The sequence below is a fragment of the Gobio gobio genome, assembly GCF_949357685.1.
Source record: "Gobio gobio genome assembly, chromosome: 4".
NCBI lineage: Eukaryota > Metazoa > Chordata > Actinopteri > Cypriniformes > Gobionidae > Gobio > Gobio gobio.
Genome location: NC_137100.1, coordinates 45063412 through 45082081, shown reverse-complemented (window position 1 = coordinate 45082081; position 18670 = coordinate 45063412). Strand labels below are relative to the sequence as shown.

Below are 18670 nucleotides of genomic sequence, written 5' to 3'. Positions count from 1 at the left end.
ACCAACATTTTTAATTTAGACCACTGTATGTAAGTATGGGAAGCTTTTCAATTTTGGGTAGGCCAAATCCAGGCGGAAATGGTACCAGAGTAATTTAGTGTAAATAAGTTACTTTGTGTAAAACAAATGCCAAAGTGATGCATATCTCCAGAAAGTAGAGACTCTAATTTTCAAATGGTACCACATATGAGATCATAGCTCCATAGCTCATAGCTCATAGCTCCTCCTGTACAGGGTCCGCAGAGTTTAAGTGGTTAACCTCTTAAGCTCTGGGACCATTTTTGGGATTTCCGCCTGGATTTGGCCTAGCCAAATTGAAAAGCTTCCCATTCACACATACAGTGGTCTAAGTTCAAAATGTTGGTGTCATTTTACAGGAAACCCTTTGAAGTTTCATAAACCACTGCTAAAAGCGATAAACATGTAAGTATAGCTGTAATAACCCCCCCCCCCCAAAAAAAGAGACGCTTTTTGATTTTTTTTTTTTTATAAATTCAGTTTTGAAAGTGTATAACTCAGGCTGGGCTGTTTCCACTAAATTCCAGAAAATAGTGGAAAAAATAATTTTGTCTGTGTCATGTTGTATGCAAGATTTATTCAAATGGATCTGAAGGGAGGACCCCCCCTCCTCTTACCCTGCTACACCCCCCATCCCCCCCACCACCACCACCACCACCATATACAGTGGTATAAATGCAATATCCCAGTGTCATTAATTTAATTTAATATGCTGGAAACAGCCCAAACTGGCTACAGGGTGCTAGAGCTCACAGGGCCTGAGTTACACACTTTCAAAAATGAATTTATAACCAAAAAAAAACATCAAAAAACGTCTCTTTTTCTGAGGGTGTGGGGTATATTACAGCTCAGACAACCTATACTTACATGTTTATTACTTTTAGCAGTGTTTTATGTAACTTCAAAGGGTTTCCTGTAAATTGACCGTCTCAGGTTACGTATGTAACCATGGTTCCCTGAGAGGGAACGAGACGATGCGTCAAGCGCTGCGGGAATGCCTCTGCGTGATTGCGTCATGAAGCACTCGTGAAATCAGTCCATTGGCGTGGCGAGACGTCAAGGCAGATGACGTCATTGACCAGGAAACTATAAAGCACCCCTGGACCAAACAGTGTCAGCTTCTGATAGGTCGAACAAGTCGGTCACAGGCATGACGGGAGTATGGCAAAGCGACACAGCGTCTCATTCCCTCTCAGGGAACCATGGTTACATACGTAACCTGAGACGTTCCCTTTCAAGGGAACTCGCGCTGCGTCAAGCGCTGCGGGAACTGAATACCCACGCTGCTATAATCCTCAAGTGCCTGTATATGTGAAATCGGCATGCACACTATGCTACAAGCACCCGAGAACCTGGAGTAGTGGCCACGTCCAGGTTATAAAATCTTATAAAGGTGTGAGGAGAGGACCATCCTGCCGCATCACACACCTCCTGAAGAGAAACTCCTGACAAGAGAGCCATAGAAGCAGCCATACTCCTAGTTGAGTGGGCCCGGATCTTTAGTGGTGAAGGTTGACCGGCCGACTCATGCTAGTGGAATAGCCTCGACTATCCACTTGCTTAGGGTCTGCTTAGATGCAGGCTTTCCCTTATTCGAGGACCCGAAACAGACAAACAGCTGATCAGACTTACGCCACAGGGCAGCTCTGTGGACGTAAGCATCTAGCTCCCTCACTGGACAGAGCAGATTTAATTTCTCCTGGTCTGGATTTTGAAAGGGAAAAGGCCTGCAGCATTATAGTCCCTCCCACATTAGTGGGAACTTTAGGGACATATGCTTCTTTTGGAAACAAGAAAGCTTTCACCATACCCGGTGCGAACTCAAGCATGTTGAGGGCGTGTCATTAATGACATAATTTTCCTTTTTGGGTGAACTAACCCTTTAATTTTTGCACAGATTAGAGTTTACTCTTATGCAGACATCTTAATAATAAAAATAAAATAATGTAATACAGATTGTTTTATTTAATGCCATGTCAGCATCTAAGGCTATATTCAAAACCTTTTCATGCATAATCTTACTAAATAAGTCCTTAAGTGAAATAACTTGATAAAAGAGCATTCTTGTTTTAACCCAGGACAGTCCAAAAAAAGATGTTTAACGGAGAGGGGAATCTTACAAAACTTGCATAAAGTTGGGTCTTCACCTTTAAGCAAAAAAGCTTGAGTCAAACTATGACCTATACGACAAACAATGGTCTGAGATTGAACAAAGAATCAAATAAATGATCAATTCCAGACAAACTCATTCATTAAAGATGAAATACTGTTAAACAATAATAAGCTTATTTTAAATTCTTCAGTAGTACAATATAGGCTAGCAGTGTGACCACAGCTAAAGTCATCTGACTACACCACCACAAATTGTTGTGAAGACAGTGTTATTAAATAATAAAGTGTATATGCTGTGTGTGTGTGTGGGTGTGTCCTGGTATTCCCTACTTTGTGGGGAAATGTCTCCATACGGATAATAATATTATAAGTAGTAAATGATTTGTAAAAACAATGATAACACCTTTGAGCCTGTCAATATTATGCTAACATGAAATCTCAAACACACAGTAGTAACGTTACTAGTAGTTGCTGTTGCACCTGCGTCTCTCGTCGCGTATGAAACATCATTCTAAAAGCGGTGATCTTAAGTTAAAAGAAGTTCAACGTGCGTCTCATTACCTTGTGTCATTTCCCATTTCACTGCCACGAACGCATTCTTTGTGAGCAGCTGTTTAGGACTAGCGATGTGTTCACTGCACGCGTCGCGTCACAGGACAGCGGTTAATCTCCTCAGCTCACTTCACGCGCAGTAGCGCCATATACAGACACTCCCTCAACCGCCACAGGTCAGATTTTCCGCCACAGTAAAGAGAGCTTATTAATTACGAAAACAAATATTTATTTTTGCTAATTATTATTGTATTTCAGTTAGTTTTTCAGTAAGAGTTGTTAGTTTCGTTTAGTTTTAGTTTTAGTTTTTCATTTATTATGATTTTTTTAGTTTTAGTCTTAGTTTCAGTTTTCGTTTACGAAAATAACCTTGGTATGCAGCAGCATATTTCCTGCAATTTTTCCGACACAATTTGTTCCATCCTGACACCTTAGAACTTTGTAGGACCAGACAAATTTATAAAACAAACCTCTTGTCACTCTATAGCAAAACCTTGACCTGCCCAACCATGGCGACTAGAAATATCCCAAAAGCCTGACACCCAGCACAGACTCGGGTAATTAACGATTTTCCTAAAAATAAAGACCCATTAGCCTCCTGCCTCCTGCCTCCTGCCTCCCACCCCTCACGGTGCAGCAGCTGGCCAGCAAGGACTAAGTGACTCAAATGTTAGAGTTACTTTGGCACCGGGATGAATCATGGGCGCTCTGTAACGGTGTGTGTCTGTCTTGGACTGGAAAAGGTGAGAGAGCAACAGCAAGAGATGAAGACCCCCTTCCAAGAGCTGTTCTGAGCCCAAGCTGGGAGGCAACAGATTTAAAAACTTGAAAAACAAAAAGGTCACTTGGACATACTTCATATATCTATGTCTTCTTTTAGTTGCTCTCTCACTAAATTAATTAATTTTATGGCAAACTCAAATCCCTAACGATGCCACTGGCGAACCAGTGCTAACTGTGGTAATGGGTGATAACAAGCCATTTACGGATGTGGCTGTTAACAAACATTAATCAATGCATGAAAGCAACTGTTGCCATGAACAATCTACTCTGACTACTAGGGTCTGCATTGTATCTTTAATGATAAAGGTCTAAAACACAAGAACATTTGCTGTTCAGGCCAGTTTGCATAATCTAAAATTCCAAAGTTTTGTGCTCAGAAAGTAGTTCAGAAACATGCAGCACAACGATATTTACGAAACATGCTAATTTTACATACTTGTTTCTCTGAAAAACAATGCTACAGCCGGTTATTCTATTTTGAAATATACATTCTTGGTCTGATTGTCTTTATTTTTTTTGGTCTGTGTGATCCCGCCCACTGACAATTTACCCTATATTATTTCGACACCCCGGGTTGCCAGTTGGTGGAAAACACTGCCATGGAAGCCGGCAAAAGAAATGGGTCAGAGATCACCGATTCTACACAACCTAAAAATCATCGGCATCCATCTAAAAAGCTCAGAGACCTATCAAAGACATATCCAAACACAGATACATTAGCTTATCAACTTGCAGTGTAAGGCTCATCACCTTCCATCGTCAATTGACCTATCGGTAAGCCGCGCCCCCCTTAGTTACTGTTGCTAACTCGGACAAACAAACGGAGTTGCTATATCTTACAATGACAGCTGTCAGTGTGAAAACCTTATCCCAAGATGTTTTTAAACACAGAATGTAGCGTATATCTCGTCCGAATGATGGCCAAACTTTACTGATGGTTTATCAAGTTTATTATGTCCTTTTTCACTCCAAAAATCATCGTAAGAGCTGAACAAACAAAGCATAAGAAGTGCGCACTAACGTCTCATTCACAAATCTCTCTCCGTTGCATTACCATTAACATACACAGCAAATTACACAAAAACACTCATAAAACGAACAGTAAACAAACATATACACAGACGGTATGCCTTTTCGAGGGTGCAGTTAATAACTGGTAACTTTGCAAAACAACTCTGATAAACTGCGTGCGAGCTCTTCCTTTCACTATCCGTAGTCCTCCTTAGTAGGACAGATAATGTAGACCTTAAACATATCTAAAATTAAATTAATTTACATATAACCAGTTTAATATTGAGAGGCACTGAAATGTAGACCTTCGTGTTTTTGACCTACAGTGTTACATGATGTGAGAACAGTTAGTTATTTCGGTTTTATGTTAGCAGGGACTTTAATCGTAACTTAACAAGAGTATGACAAACAGAAAATCCTCTCAGGATACCTGGAATCAGTGTTACAGTACCCCAGGCACATCGTTTTGCCATTTTTGTAGCATAAACACCATCAAACCGATGAGAGCTTCGGATTTTCCAATGTTTCTCTATGGAGCCGACACCTAAAGATGTCCGAGTTCCGGTCCCAGCGCAACTGATACTCAACTGCTATTGGCTCATCTGCGTTCGAGGGGAGGGGCTTACCGATAGGTCAGTTGTGCTCATTACTTTTGCTTGTCCTCAATCTGGCAAACCAGAGTGGAGGAGGGGGCAGGGGAATTTGTAATGCAGTACCCATTTCATCTGCTAACTGTCAATATTACACACTGCACCTTTAAAATGCAGCCTTTGATTTGATATATTACAATAAGCTATATTGTTACTTCTATTTTATTTTGATTACTTGTGCAGCCCCATTTATTTATTAAAATTTTTCCTTTAATTATTATCTTTTAATTCCCTTACAAACTCCCATTTGGAAACCCTGGAATAGAGGGTTGAGTAAATGTAGGGGTCATTTAAGGTTGACCATCCTAGGTCCTTCTGGGGGTCTTACTTAGGAGGAGCAAAGATTGAGTTTTGGATTGAGATCAGGGTTAAGGTGAGGAAGGAATAAGAAGAAACCTCTGTCTTCTTGGTGGACTGACCATGCTTCAGTTAAAATGGACCGTAACATATTAGAAAAATATTGAATTAAAAATCACCTATTCAGACCCATGTTTCAGGTGGTTTGATTTTGAAGGACCAAGAATTTAACAGTAAAAAATAAATAAATAAAGTAAGCCTAAACAATTTAGTTGGTGCCAGCCAGAGCATTTTTTTCTCACATACTTAAAATTGTCCTTTTCACTTTTTGTATTTTTCAATAAAAGACATTTTTATCCTTTTTCCAGCACTCTTAGAATTAATATTTTAGCCAAAATGGTAAATTTAATATTTAATCCTTTTTTGTTGTACGCCTTGGTTTTCAAGCCATGGTCTGCCGCACTGGAGTTGGCATGTCAGGATGCCATCTTACCATATTCTTTTTTCTTTTACCTGTATGAACAAATCTTATAAAAACTCTCAAAATATCAAAGAATGTCTTTTCATCTCCCCAGGTAATCCACTTCTGCTGAATTCCTCCATGCAACCCGATATAACTGTCGGCCAGACATACAGTGGTCCAATCTGCTTTCAGGACTCCATAGACAAAGAGCTCTTTGACCCCCTGCCAGACAAGGTCAAAGTTGAGAGCTCCTTTATGGTTTCACTAGGTGTGGCGGACCGGGCCGAGTACCATGTGAAAAACCACCTAGAGACCCTCCCTGCTAACCTTCACCCAAACTACAGCACAGTAGAAGGAAAGAAGATGACCATGATTGCTCCCAATGGACTTCACACACCCGGCAAGACTCGTTTGAAAACAAGTGCGGTGTTTGGGCACCCAGGTGGCCGATTGGTCATTCCAAATGCAGGTGAGAGAAAGTATGTGTTTTTGTATTTTATTGTTATGGAATGATGACCAAGATAGAAGGTCATCTTAAGGTACAGGAAAGCTACAGTCATTCATATTCTTTTAGAAATTGGTTTAGATGGAGATCTGGAGATGGAAACATATTTTCTCACACTAATTTCTTTCCAAGCCCACAAACAATGGCTTTGGTAACTGTGAACAGTATGTGAAATATTTGTTTTCTCCAGTCATTTGTTTGCATCTAATAAGTGCCCCACAAGCAAATGTTCTCTTTGGCCGATGTTTGTAAAGGTCATCAATTCACTGAACCCACTTTCTGGGGTCCTTGTGTTGAAAGGTTCTTAGGGCCAAAGAAAAACACTTTGTCTCACATCAAAATCAGGGAGAACTACACAGAACAGAGTAGTAGATTTTGAGGATTTTAATATTTTACATAAAAATATTTTTACTTGTGCGTGTGAGTCAGACTACATAAAAACAACTATTGCTATTCAAGTACATGTGTAAACTTATTATCTATAGGTTGGCTGTAATAAATTAGTATAGATGAGGAAAAGGATTACAAAGTAAAATACAACGTTTTTTTTACATTTAAAATTCTGTACATATTCAACTTTCACAAGGTTGTAATAAAATATATATATTTAATTTGATAAATAATTTATATAAAATATATCATTTTAATTTGTAAATACAAGGACATGGAATAATTTATTAGAATTTTAGTTATGTTATTTAGTATATCAATAAATCTCATATTGAAAATAATTTAACGTAATATAGGAATAAAGGTTTATTGTGCAGCTGAATCTCAGTGTTGATGTTAACGGTGTTGGTTTTCTAGGAGTAAGCTTGCTGGTACCTCACGGGGCGATTGCTGATGACACCTCTTGGGAAATGTACATGCTCATAAATCAGGGGGAGTCTAGGTAAGACCGTAGACTGACATATCTGTATCACTTTCATATTTGTTTGTGTAAGTATTAGCGTTTCTTCTTTACAGTTCAGACAAAACATCTGTTTTTTCATTTTTGTCTCTTTTTTCATTCAAATTCTAAATTATTTTGTTAAAGGAGCTTTTACCTAGACCCAGCACTATACAATAAACAGTCAGTCTCTATGCAGAAATGTTCAAATTATGGACATATTTCATAAAATGTTTAATTTATGTAACCCACTTATCATACCAAAAGAGAGACCCATATAAAAGAAAAAGGTTTGAATAGCAAAATAGTTGAGCTATGTTCATAGAGTTTCTGAATACTTCCCTTTTAATGTTGAAAAATGCATTATTTTAATTAATTTAGGTAATTTAAAGAAATGTTAGTACATTTGATTTCACCTTCCACCTATTTACTATTGTATTTCAAGGGCATACCTTAATACAATTGTTGGGTGGTTTTTGCTGTAGGAAAGACAAAAATCACTCTGCTATATCACTGATGGAAAAAAGTGCAGTAAGAAGAATAGCTAAATATGTGGGATAGAATTGCTAGAATGTGACTATATTGTTAATGCACTGTGTATCATTAAATCAACATTATGTCTAGTTTACACTGGTTTATTGGGGGTTATTAACAGTACTGTGAAAGGTTACATACTTGATAGTCAGATCTACAGATTTAAATGGTTACAAATTAGGTCAATTAACAATTCACATGCATTGACGTACATTCATTGCAGATGATGTTATATGTTTGTGCTTTTTGGTATTGGGATGGCGTCTGTATTATATGAAGAAATACCATTACTTGGAACAAATGAATACAGAATGAAAATATCAGAGTTGGCTTTTATCATCAAGACTCTCTTGCCTTAAAGTGAGATCTGATTATGAATATTAGAGATGGAGTCTGACTTCACACTGGAACGTGTACTGCCATAAAAGCTCTGTCAAACAAGCAGGATTCTCACTTAGTGAGTTATTGAATTCTTTTCTGTGAAAAGCTGAAGTCTGTTTATGTCAGAAGCAATGACTTGATTTTCCTTTGTCATGTCAAACATGCAGTTCACAGAAGTGAATCTTTTTTATCCTGATCATTTGAGTGATCATTTTATGGGAGTTGTTTTGGCATATATAGGTTATGGTTTACACCCCCACCTGGCTGTTTCCTCATAAAACTTTCTTGAGAGTTAGTGAAGGTCTTACATTTTGACACATCGTGTATTATGTATTCTCAGCATGTAAAGGTAATGACCCTGCGTGAGTCTTGATGTGTCTCTGGAGACAATATATCTGTTGCACTCTGCCAAAACCTAAAGGAGATCTAACACACTGGCTGTTATTGCTCAGACTGAATACATCTTCATAACAGCACAGGATGATGGAGGAAACGGTTACAACAAATGAGTGTAAAATGAGGACATTATGAGTCATTGTTCGCCACATCTGTGGCAGATCGCTGATTTAGACAGAAGCCTTAAGTTCAAGGTGCACTCTGTAAGTTTATCCACACTGAAAAAAGTTTTACTTATAAATAAATGAATAGCACTTTTCACAAATTATGTAAAATGATATTCACATGAGGTGATTAATTGCTCCAGTCATATCATGGAGTGGTTTGTGACTTGTCAAGATCTCCTTCCAGGTGTGCAAAACTCCAAAGTTTCTTTTCATACAATTCACTGCGTTTTCCAGTTGAAATTAACAATGGAGGCAGTAAAACGGCAACAACTTTTATTCCTTTTTACACATTATGATTACAGCAGTGGGCAGATTATCGATTAATGAAGACTCCTTTCCACATAGTTCCTTGCCAAGACCACCTAATCAGAGACCAAGTTGAGACCAAGACCAATGTGTGTTAAGACCAAGACAAGACCAAGACTTTGAGGGGTTGAGACCAAGACAAGACCAAGGCAGGACGAGACCGAGTCAAGACCAAGACCAGATCAGCACTCCTTAAATTGATAGAGATCCACATTACCACCTGAGAAATGACTTATAACTTATAATAAATTACTTATAATAAATATAATTAGAATAATACACTATATCAAATTTGCGCTACAGAGGTGATACAGAAGATGCACCTGAATTGGTAAATTACAAATGCTTAATGTTGAGGATAATGTTTTAAAAAAAATATTGAATGTTTGCTAAAGCAATATCATGTTTTCAGTCATGCTCAAATTTGTGAAATGGCTCTCTTGCTCTTGTGATATTGGTTAATTATATCACGTTATAAATCCAGATCTCATACAAGAACTTTTTTGCAACAATATCTTGAATTTTGTGAGCATTTGTATTAATTTTTGGTGACATTTTTGACACAATCCCTAATTAATTACTGAATCGGCACAATAAATAAATCAAATTAGAAATAAGTTATTGATTGCATCCGGAGCACTAAGTTTTACATCCAGTCACATTAATGATGTTAATAAATAAATCAGACAATGCACTGGCAATTTAGTAATATCACAGCAGTTGTGGTCTTGACCAGTCTTGAAACAAAATCCCGAGTCCTCTTAGTCTGAGACCAAGGCAAGACCGAGTACAAATGTGGTCCAGACCGAGACCAAAAAAAGTGGTCTCAAGACCAAGACTGGTCTCGAGTACTACAACACTAGTGTTATCCTAGGACAATATTTTATATCACTCTATGTAAATGTTTCATTTTGAAATGTGTCTGTGTTTTAGGTCTGGTAATGGTTTGTAGCTTATAAAAACATTGCGACTGGAACTGTAGATTTTGCACATGAGTTAAAGCTGTGACTGCCTCAAGGTACCATGCAATCCTAAATAATATCAAAATATTGAATTTCAAGAAGAATTATTCTAATTCATAACTGAAATAGCATTGTAACATTTGTATCTTAGTTCAGTCTAAGATGACAAATCAAGCTTTGTTCCAAAACTCTATGACTTTCTTCTGTGGCACACAGTTAGAGAAGTTTATCATGGAGCTTCTCTTTTCCTTACAATGCAAGTGGATGGGGATAATCAAAAAAAAGCACCATAAAACCATACAAAAATGAGTTAGTGCACTGTATTTCAAGCCTTCAGAAGCCATATAGCTAACTTTATGTGAGAAACAGGCTTACATTTAGGTCGTTATTCACAAATTATCTTGCTTGACAGTTATGGTCACCATTTACTTTCATTGTATGAAAAAGAGCAGTTTGGACATACTGATATAAACTCGTTTTGTGTTCCACAGAAGAAGGAAGGTCATTCAAGTTTCAAAAGACATGAGGATGAGCAAGTGATTATGGACTTTTCATTTTTGTGGAACTATTCCTTTAAATTAAGTTACTGATCAATTTGCCACACTAAAGTTAAAAGTCACAGTCAGATGTCTAAATGAAAGAATGAATACATAATAGAAGCATTAAGTTCGCCTGTCGCCTCCTACAGTGTCCTTTAATGCACCAGCACTCTGCTGCTTGACCCCCTAGCAGTGACTCATCTGTCTTTTTAAGTAATGCTTCTTAATACAGACCTAGGAGCTTGCAGAATAAGAGGAGGAGAGTAGTAAAAACATGACAAGACACTTAAGGTTCAAGAGTAAAGACTTATTTAGAAGTGCAGTTCCTTATGCAAACCAGGTAATCTGCCTCTATCCTTGATTTGCATGAAAAATGCAAACCAGTGTTGTGTTGCAGTGAAGAACTGTTTACATAAAAAAAAATGTGTTTTTCTGTGATGTGAATACAGGAGAGGTCTGTTAATGAAATTGAGCTTTTAACTACTTTCCTGGCATTACATTGCAGTTTCATTTGTTTTAATCCTTTAAAACAAGAAGAATATTATTTGACTCATGCATGTAAAGACAATAAACCTTTCAATTAAGTTGTTCAAATACACACTATAGAGAAAAGTTTTTTTTGCCTTGAATGCCAATGTCAAACAGATAGAGCTGAGGCATTTCAAACATTCATAATGCATTGTCCTTCATACAGTCTCTTTTAGTTAAACCTGAATGAGGTTTGAATCGCATTGAAGTTCCTACAGACCTGACATGCCTGAATAGTAATAAGATGTAAATAGAAGAACACTTGGGGAGAGTTTGGAAGAGGACGCACTGATTGGCTGTAAAGAGTGGTTTAGTCCTTATTCCCTCTTCAGCAAAGCTGAATTAATATAGATTCAGATAAGCTGAAAAAGCTTCTGGCGTCCTTTGGGCATACTGTAAAAGTCCTTAAAGCAAGTTCTGTTGATGTGGTGCTCAACGTTTGTAGTGAATTTTATATTACAATGTGGTTAGTTGGAAAGATAGAACAAAACTTTGGATATACACTTTGGTTTCCTATTACTTTCTTTAAAGGGATAGTTCACCCAAAAATTTAAATTACCCTATGATTTACTCACCCTCAAGCCATCCTAGATGGATATGACATTCTTCTTCCAGACAAATACAATAAGAGTTATTTTTAAAAATGTCCCGGCTAATCCAAGCTTTATAATGGCAGTGAATGGGAGCCCAAAATTTGAAGCCCAAAAAACTGCATCCATCCATTATAAACGTACTCCACACGGCACCAATGGGTTTTTGTAAGAAAAATATCCATCCATCCATCCATCCATCATCTTCCGCTTATCCGGGGCCGGGTTGCGGGGGTAACAGTCTAAGCAGAGACACCCAAACTTCCCTCTCCCTAGCCACTTCCTCCAGCTCTTTCGGGGGAACCCAGAGGCATTCCCAGGCCAGCCGGGAGACATAATCCCTCCAGCGTGTCCTAGGTATCCCCGGGGCCTCCTCCCGGTGGGACGTGCCTGGAACACCTCCCTGGGAAGGCGTCCAGGAGGCATCCGAAATAGATGCCCGAGCCACCTCCTCTCGATGTGGAGGCGCAACGGCTCTACTCTGAGCTCCTCCTGAGTGACCAAGCTTCTCACCCTATCTCTAAGGGAGTGCCCAGCCACCCTACGGAGAAAGCTCATTTTGGCCGCCTGTATCTGGGATCTTGTCCTTTCGAGAGGTGAGAGTAGGAACGACGATTGACCGGTAAATCGAGAGCTTCGCCTTACAGCTCAGCTCCTTCTTCACCACGACAGACCGGTACATCGACCGCATTACTGCAGAAGCTGCACCGATCCGTCTGTCAATCTCCCGTTCCATCCTTCCCTCACTCGTGAACAAGACCCCAAGATACCTGAACTCCTCCACTTGAGGCAGGAACTCTCCACCAACCTGAAGTGGGCAAGCCACCCTTTTCCGACTGAGAACCATGGCCTCGGACTTGGAGGTGCTGATTCTCATCCCAGCCGCTTCACACTCTGCTGCAAACCGCCCCAGTGCGCGCTGAAGGTCCTGGTCTGAGGAAGCCAACACGACAACATCATCCGCAAAAAGCCGCGATGAAATCGCGTGGTCCCCAAACCGGACACTCTCCGGCACTTGGCTGCACCTAGAAATTCTGGCCATGAGGAACACAGTCAAATGCCTTCTCCAAATCCACAAAACACATGTGGACTGGTTGGGCAAACTCCCATGAACCCTCCAGCACCCTGGAAAGGGTATAGAGCTGGTCCAGTGTTCCATGACTGGGATGAAAACCACACTGTTCCTCCTGAATCCTAGTGGCACATATTTTATAGATCTTATTCAGTGAAAATGTGCAGTGTTGTCAACCAGAAGGCTTCTCCTTCCTTTCTTTTTTTACCTCTAAATTTGCATGAAAGGCCAAAGCCTTCATTAACTCTTTCTCATTAATGGGTTTTCTGTTATGGTTTACCACCACAAGAAAAAGATGGAAGGTAGAGATAATGGCCAGAAGATCATAAGCAATGACTAATGAATATGCAGGAGCTGATAAACGACTCCGGTGCCCTCAGAGAATCAGTAGCTTCCCCTAAATCAAGGTTCTTCGAGACGTGTTTGTAAGGATTCTGTAGACTGCAGACGTGGCCGTTTTTATCATTACAGTATTTATGCAGGGTAACAAGGGTTGTAATATATAGATGATATTGTGTTTTGTTTTCAGTTTTTTCCTGATCACTTTATTTGATTTAGCTAAATATGTTCACTATTTTGATTATTTACCAACGGGGTCTAGTGTAGCTCAAGCAGCTGAGTATAGCGCTGGCGATGCCAAGGTCATGGGTTGATTCATGCTCTGATAAAATGAAATGTATACCTTGAATGCAATGTTATTTGCTTTGAGTAAAGCATCTGCCAAATGCATACATTTTATTTAAGTTAATTTATTTATTCACACTACTGCTCAAAAGTTGTGAGGGTTTTTTATTTTTTCTGAAAGAAGTCTCTTATTCTCACCAAGGCTGTGTTTATTTAATTGAAAGTACAGTAAAAACAGTAATATTATGAAATATTATTACAATTAAATATAACTCTTTTCTATTTTCATTCAATTAAAATGTATTCGTATTGTGCTTTTCACAAAACGTATCGTTTCAAAGCAGCTTTACAGAAAAAAGCTGTAATGTTTCTACATTACATTACATTACGATTTAGAGTAATCTGTTATCAGAGGTGACTGTGTTAGTAATGTCCATATGTCAAAAATCATTTATATGTCCATATATCATGAATTAATTTAGGCAGAAACAATGATCTCTTAAAGCAATTATTACAATTTGTGATCATAATGATTACAATATATAGGGAATATGGCACTATGTTAATATTTTAAAATGTATTTTATTCAAGTAATGACAGTTTTTCAGGATCTGTTCCTCCAGTATGCGTGTCACATGTTCCTTCAGAATTCATTTTAATTTGCTGGTTTGGCACAGCAAACATTTCATATTTTTATCAGTGTTGAAAACACTGCAAAAATGGCTGCCCACTGTTCCGGATTTGTGTCTCCATGGTTTTCAGTGTGTGTGTGTTTGTGTGTGTGTGTTCACTACTGACTACTCATAATATGTGCACACTAACTTGTGTTAAATGCAGTGGACAAAAAAGTATGGGTTACCGTACTTGGCCTTCACGTGTCACAAAAATAAAAAACATTTTCAGGATTCTTTGATGAATAAAATTGAATTTCATTATTTGAAATATAAATCTTTTGTAGCAATAAAAATGTATTTACTCTCATTTTTGATCAACTTAATGCATCCTTGCTGAAAAAATACTAATAAAGTAGTATTATTATTATTTAATAAACTGTTTACTTATTCATTTTGAAATCTTTTGAAATGAAATTGTCAGTGATGTGTTAATATTTATCGTGTTTTGCCAGTGCCCAATCAGAGGAAAGGTGTGAGATTCTGTTAGGGCCAGAGATCACGTATGGACCTCCGGGGCTGAACCTGTCCTATCCTGTTGCCATGACGATAGCTCATTGTGCTGAAGTCAGCGCTGAAAACTGGAACATTAAACTCAAGAGACAAACCAAGGACAACAAGTGGGAGGTAGGAACAAAGACATGACTTCTGTGTTTTTCACTGCGAGTTCATTTCAAATTTCTTTTAGTGCGACTCATAAGTATGTTACATTTGACAACATTGTCAATTATTATCATTGCGCCAATATAATATAATGCACTGGCAACCTTTGTCAACATAACATTTAAAAAATATTGAATACTTTAATCAGCTAAATATGTAGCACCAGCCCCTGACGATTAAACACATTTTTGATGGCATTTAGATAATCCTTGTGATACAGATAATCTGCAAAGTGTGCCATGAACCAATTATAAGTTAAATGCATTTGAACAACATCCTTGTGGCAGCCTTTGGAGGAAAAAAACAATTACAGCCTGTTATAGCTGGGAAGACACACAGTTCATGGCAGTCAAACAGCAGGAGCATCAGGGCAAGGCGTCCCATCAGACCCAGGATATATCGATCTGGTTGTACTAGAGGACCACCTAAAATAGGAGCTGACACGAAGCAATCAGGACAGGAGTCATGGACGGGACCTCCCTCCTGAGTCCTGACCCTACTACAATCACTTACATTTGTCCTAGTCCCATGTGTTTTACTCTGAAAACCTAAAACTGTCATTGTGATCTGAAAGTTGATGTATTAATGAAATTGTACTGTAGCGGCACAGAGTTTGTTTATTGTAAGCTGCTAGCATTATTGACGATTAGATAACCTTCCTTTTGTGTCTGACCACCAGTGCGAGTCATTATTTAGATGAATTTCTGATTGTTCCAATGCACGGTACTTATCCTTGAGATTGCTACCAGCAGTCTTCACAAAAACACATTCGCTGTCAGAGTTTTTCCCTCGCTTTTAACAGTTTTATTTGAGCCAGTGACAGCTCCAGTGTTGGTGATGGCTGAAGTAATTACAAAAAAACTGCCGGCTAAATCACTGACTGAAAAAGACTGCAGTAGTACACATTTCTATCCTTTCCACGTGCGCCACATCTACTTTTTATCATTTTACAAAGGGCGGGTTCTCCAAGGAGGTCATTCTGTTTGATATTTATATTGCTTTGAAGAGCTGCAGTCACATAAATAAATGGTTGTCTGTCAGAAAAATGAAAAGAGCCTGTATTGGATGAATGTTAGCCTAACCTTGTCAAAGAAATACAGAAGTGGCCTCACAGATTTGTGATTTGTGAGTGATTCTATGTCAGTGTGGCGGAGTGAATTTTGCTTTTCCTTTCACCGGCTGATCACACAGTTACACTGGCGAAAATACTGGCTGAGCTAAGATTCTTTCACACTCTTGAGGTGAAAAAAAACATCTTGCAGCAGCTGTAAGTCTGAATGAAAATGGTTCTTGTAAGGCTTCCCAATGAGAAATTGAGAATTTAAAGCTACAATCATGAGAAATTTTACTGGGAGCCCCATTTCCCATTTCATCTTGGTGAAATTATCATAAAATAATAATCACATGTATCCATATATATTATGGTTTCATTTCCCATGATAAAAAAATATGTTCCCTTATATATTATGGTCTAATTTTTTATGGAAAAAAAATCAAATGTACCCTTATATATTATGGTCTAATTTCCCATTATAATAATAAAAAATAAAAAAATCATATGTACCCTTATACATTATGGTCTAATTTTCTATGAGAAAAATAATATGTACCCTTATACATTATGGCCTCATTTCCCATGATAAAAATCACATGTACCCTTATATATAATGGTCTCATTTCCCATGATAAAAAATCTGTACACTTATATTATGGTCTAATTTTTTATTATAAAAATCATATGTACCCTTATATATTACAGTCTCATTTCCCATGATAAATATACACTTTGTTGTCAGATCTTTAGCACATGCAGTTTCTGATAAGCTTGTTAGCTGATAAAGGTCTGATAAGGTTAATTAACTCTAATTGCTTATGTTTCCTACAGTTTTATTGAGACAGCACAACTGCTCCATTAAAGGGATTGTTCACCCCAAAAAGGACAGTTCTGTCATCATTATTCACAAGCATGCCGTTTCAAACCCGTATGATTATGTTTAAAAATGTGATAAGGTTAATTAACTCTAATTGCTAATGTTTCCTACAGATTTGAGACAGCAAAACTGCTCCATTAAAGGGATAGTTCACCCCAAAAATGACAATTGTCATCATTATTCACAATCATGCTGTTTCAAACCCATATGATTATGTTTAAAAATGCACTGATGGTTCTTTTCCATGCAATTACGATTCATCAGGACTGAGGCTTCAAACTTGAAAAATAATGGATTTGGGGTGGATTATTTGTGTGTGAATTATCCCTTTAAAGTTCATATATTCATGCACTTTATACCAAGTTTTCATACACTTATCAAACATTCAATGAAGAAGTGGCTAGGTCTGATTTCATGAGCAAGTCATGTTATCATGATTTCATCTCGTTCTTGGGTTCACAGGAAATAATGTCAGTAGATGATGAATCAACCTCCTGCTATTGCCTGATGGACTCGCATAGCTGTCACTTGTTGCTGGATCAGCCGGGCTGTTATGCACTGGTGGGGGAACCCGTCACCGATGCCGCCATAAAGAGACTAAGGATTGCTGTGTTCGGCAGCATGGAGGCCTCCTCCATGGACTACAGCCTGCGAGTGCACTGTGTAGATGACACACCACATGCCTTTCAGGTGAGAACTGCAGTCAACATTTGAGCTATTTTTGCTCACATTACTAAAATAGAGAGCAACGTTTGGGTTCCTGGGGGCGTATTACAATAAAAGATCCTAACTTTAGAATCCTGTCTTCATCTGTTTGGTAACCATGGCAATTTCAGTTAGGACCTCATTTAGGACAAATGCTATTAGAGAATGTCTCATCTATGCATAGGAAAAGGTTATTACAGAAACATCCTTACTTGACCAAAAATCCTAAAAACTTAACTTTAGGAGAACCTCAATTGTGTCCTAAATTATTTGAAAGCCAACTGTGAAAATCACAGTTTGAGAATGGTGTCACGTTTATTAATGATACATGATGAAGAACAGCGATGTTTGACAGTGGAAAGACTTTTTGAACACCCAAATGATGTGTTGCACTTTGACGACAAAACATAAATAGTTACGAACTCCCACGAAATCAAGCTTATCAAAACTTCTCTTTCTGAAGGACGTTTCTCCATTTTAATCTCTAGCGTTTACTTCACAGCAGCTGCTTCTGCGTCGTTGGTAACTATGGAATTCGATGGAGCGGTTTAAGATTTCCTAACCACAGATAAAATGGGATTTTGTAAAATGGGATTTTGTAAAATGGGATTAGAATCCTAAATCAAGTTAACATTTGTTTCTGTAATATGAAAATCCTAGATTAACTTGTCAGATCTTAACTTAAGATAGAACGTTTCTGTTATACGCCCCCTGAAGTATTGATTTTTAATTTATAAACTCACGCTTGTCTCTCATTAGCAATAGCTCCAGCGGCCTCGTTCCGCTTTAACGGCTTTCAGCCCCACCCTGCTTCAAGTCAAGTCAACTTTATTTTTTATAGCGCTTTTACAATGCAGATTGTTTCAAAGCAGCTTCACAGTGTTAAACAGGAAAATAATGCAACAGAATTTTATTCGGCCATACAGCCGCTCCAGAGAAAATGGTGATGTCATCTACAGTAGCTCATTTCAATTATCATACAGTAACAATGTGGGCAGTAGATTAGTAATTAGATCAGTAATTTAGTAGTTTATATGGTTAATTTAGTTTACTAATTAGATTTATTTGGATATTTAGTTGAAAAATCTAGTTACTTAGGTGCTTTACACTAAAGTAACATTAATAAATCTTTAAAGGGGTCACAAACTGCGTTTTTTAATTGTTTTATGTTTCCTGGGGTGCACTTATAATATTAGAATGCTTTTTACATCAAACATTGTCATAATTTATAAATAAAAGGCATTTTTCCTACCCTGATTTTAGCCTTCTGCTCTGAACGCTTTTTTTAAGGGGCGTGTCCACTGGGAGACTTCAGTGTGAA

At 38.0% G+C, this 18670-nt stretch overlaps 1 protein-coding gene across 1 annotated transcript in view; it reads left to right on the top strand.

Moving 5' to 3' along the window:
• The window catches only part of unc5db (unc-5 netrin receptor Db), a 220983-nt gene that overhangs the window by 188013 nt on the left and 14300 nt on the right, over window positions 1-18670 (top strand). Inside the window, exons 10-13 of the mRNA XM_079814916.1 lie at window positions 5999-6355; window positions 7199-7283; window positions 14506-14677; window positions 17107-17334. Of these exons, the coding sequence (XP_079671042.1) occupies window positions 5999-6355; window positions 7199-7283; window positions 14506-14677; window positions 17107-17334 (842 nt within the window). The remainder of the gene's footprint in view (window positions 1-5998; window positions 6356-7198; window positions 7284-14505; window positions 14678-17106; window positions 17335-18670) is intronic.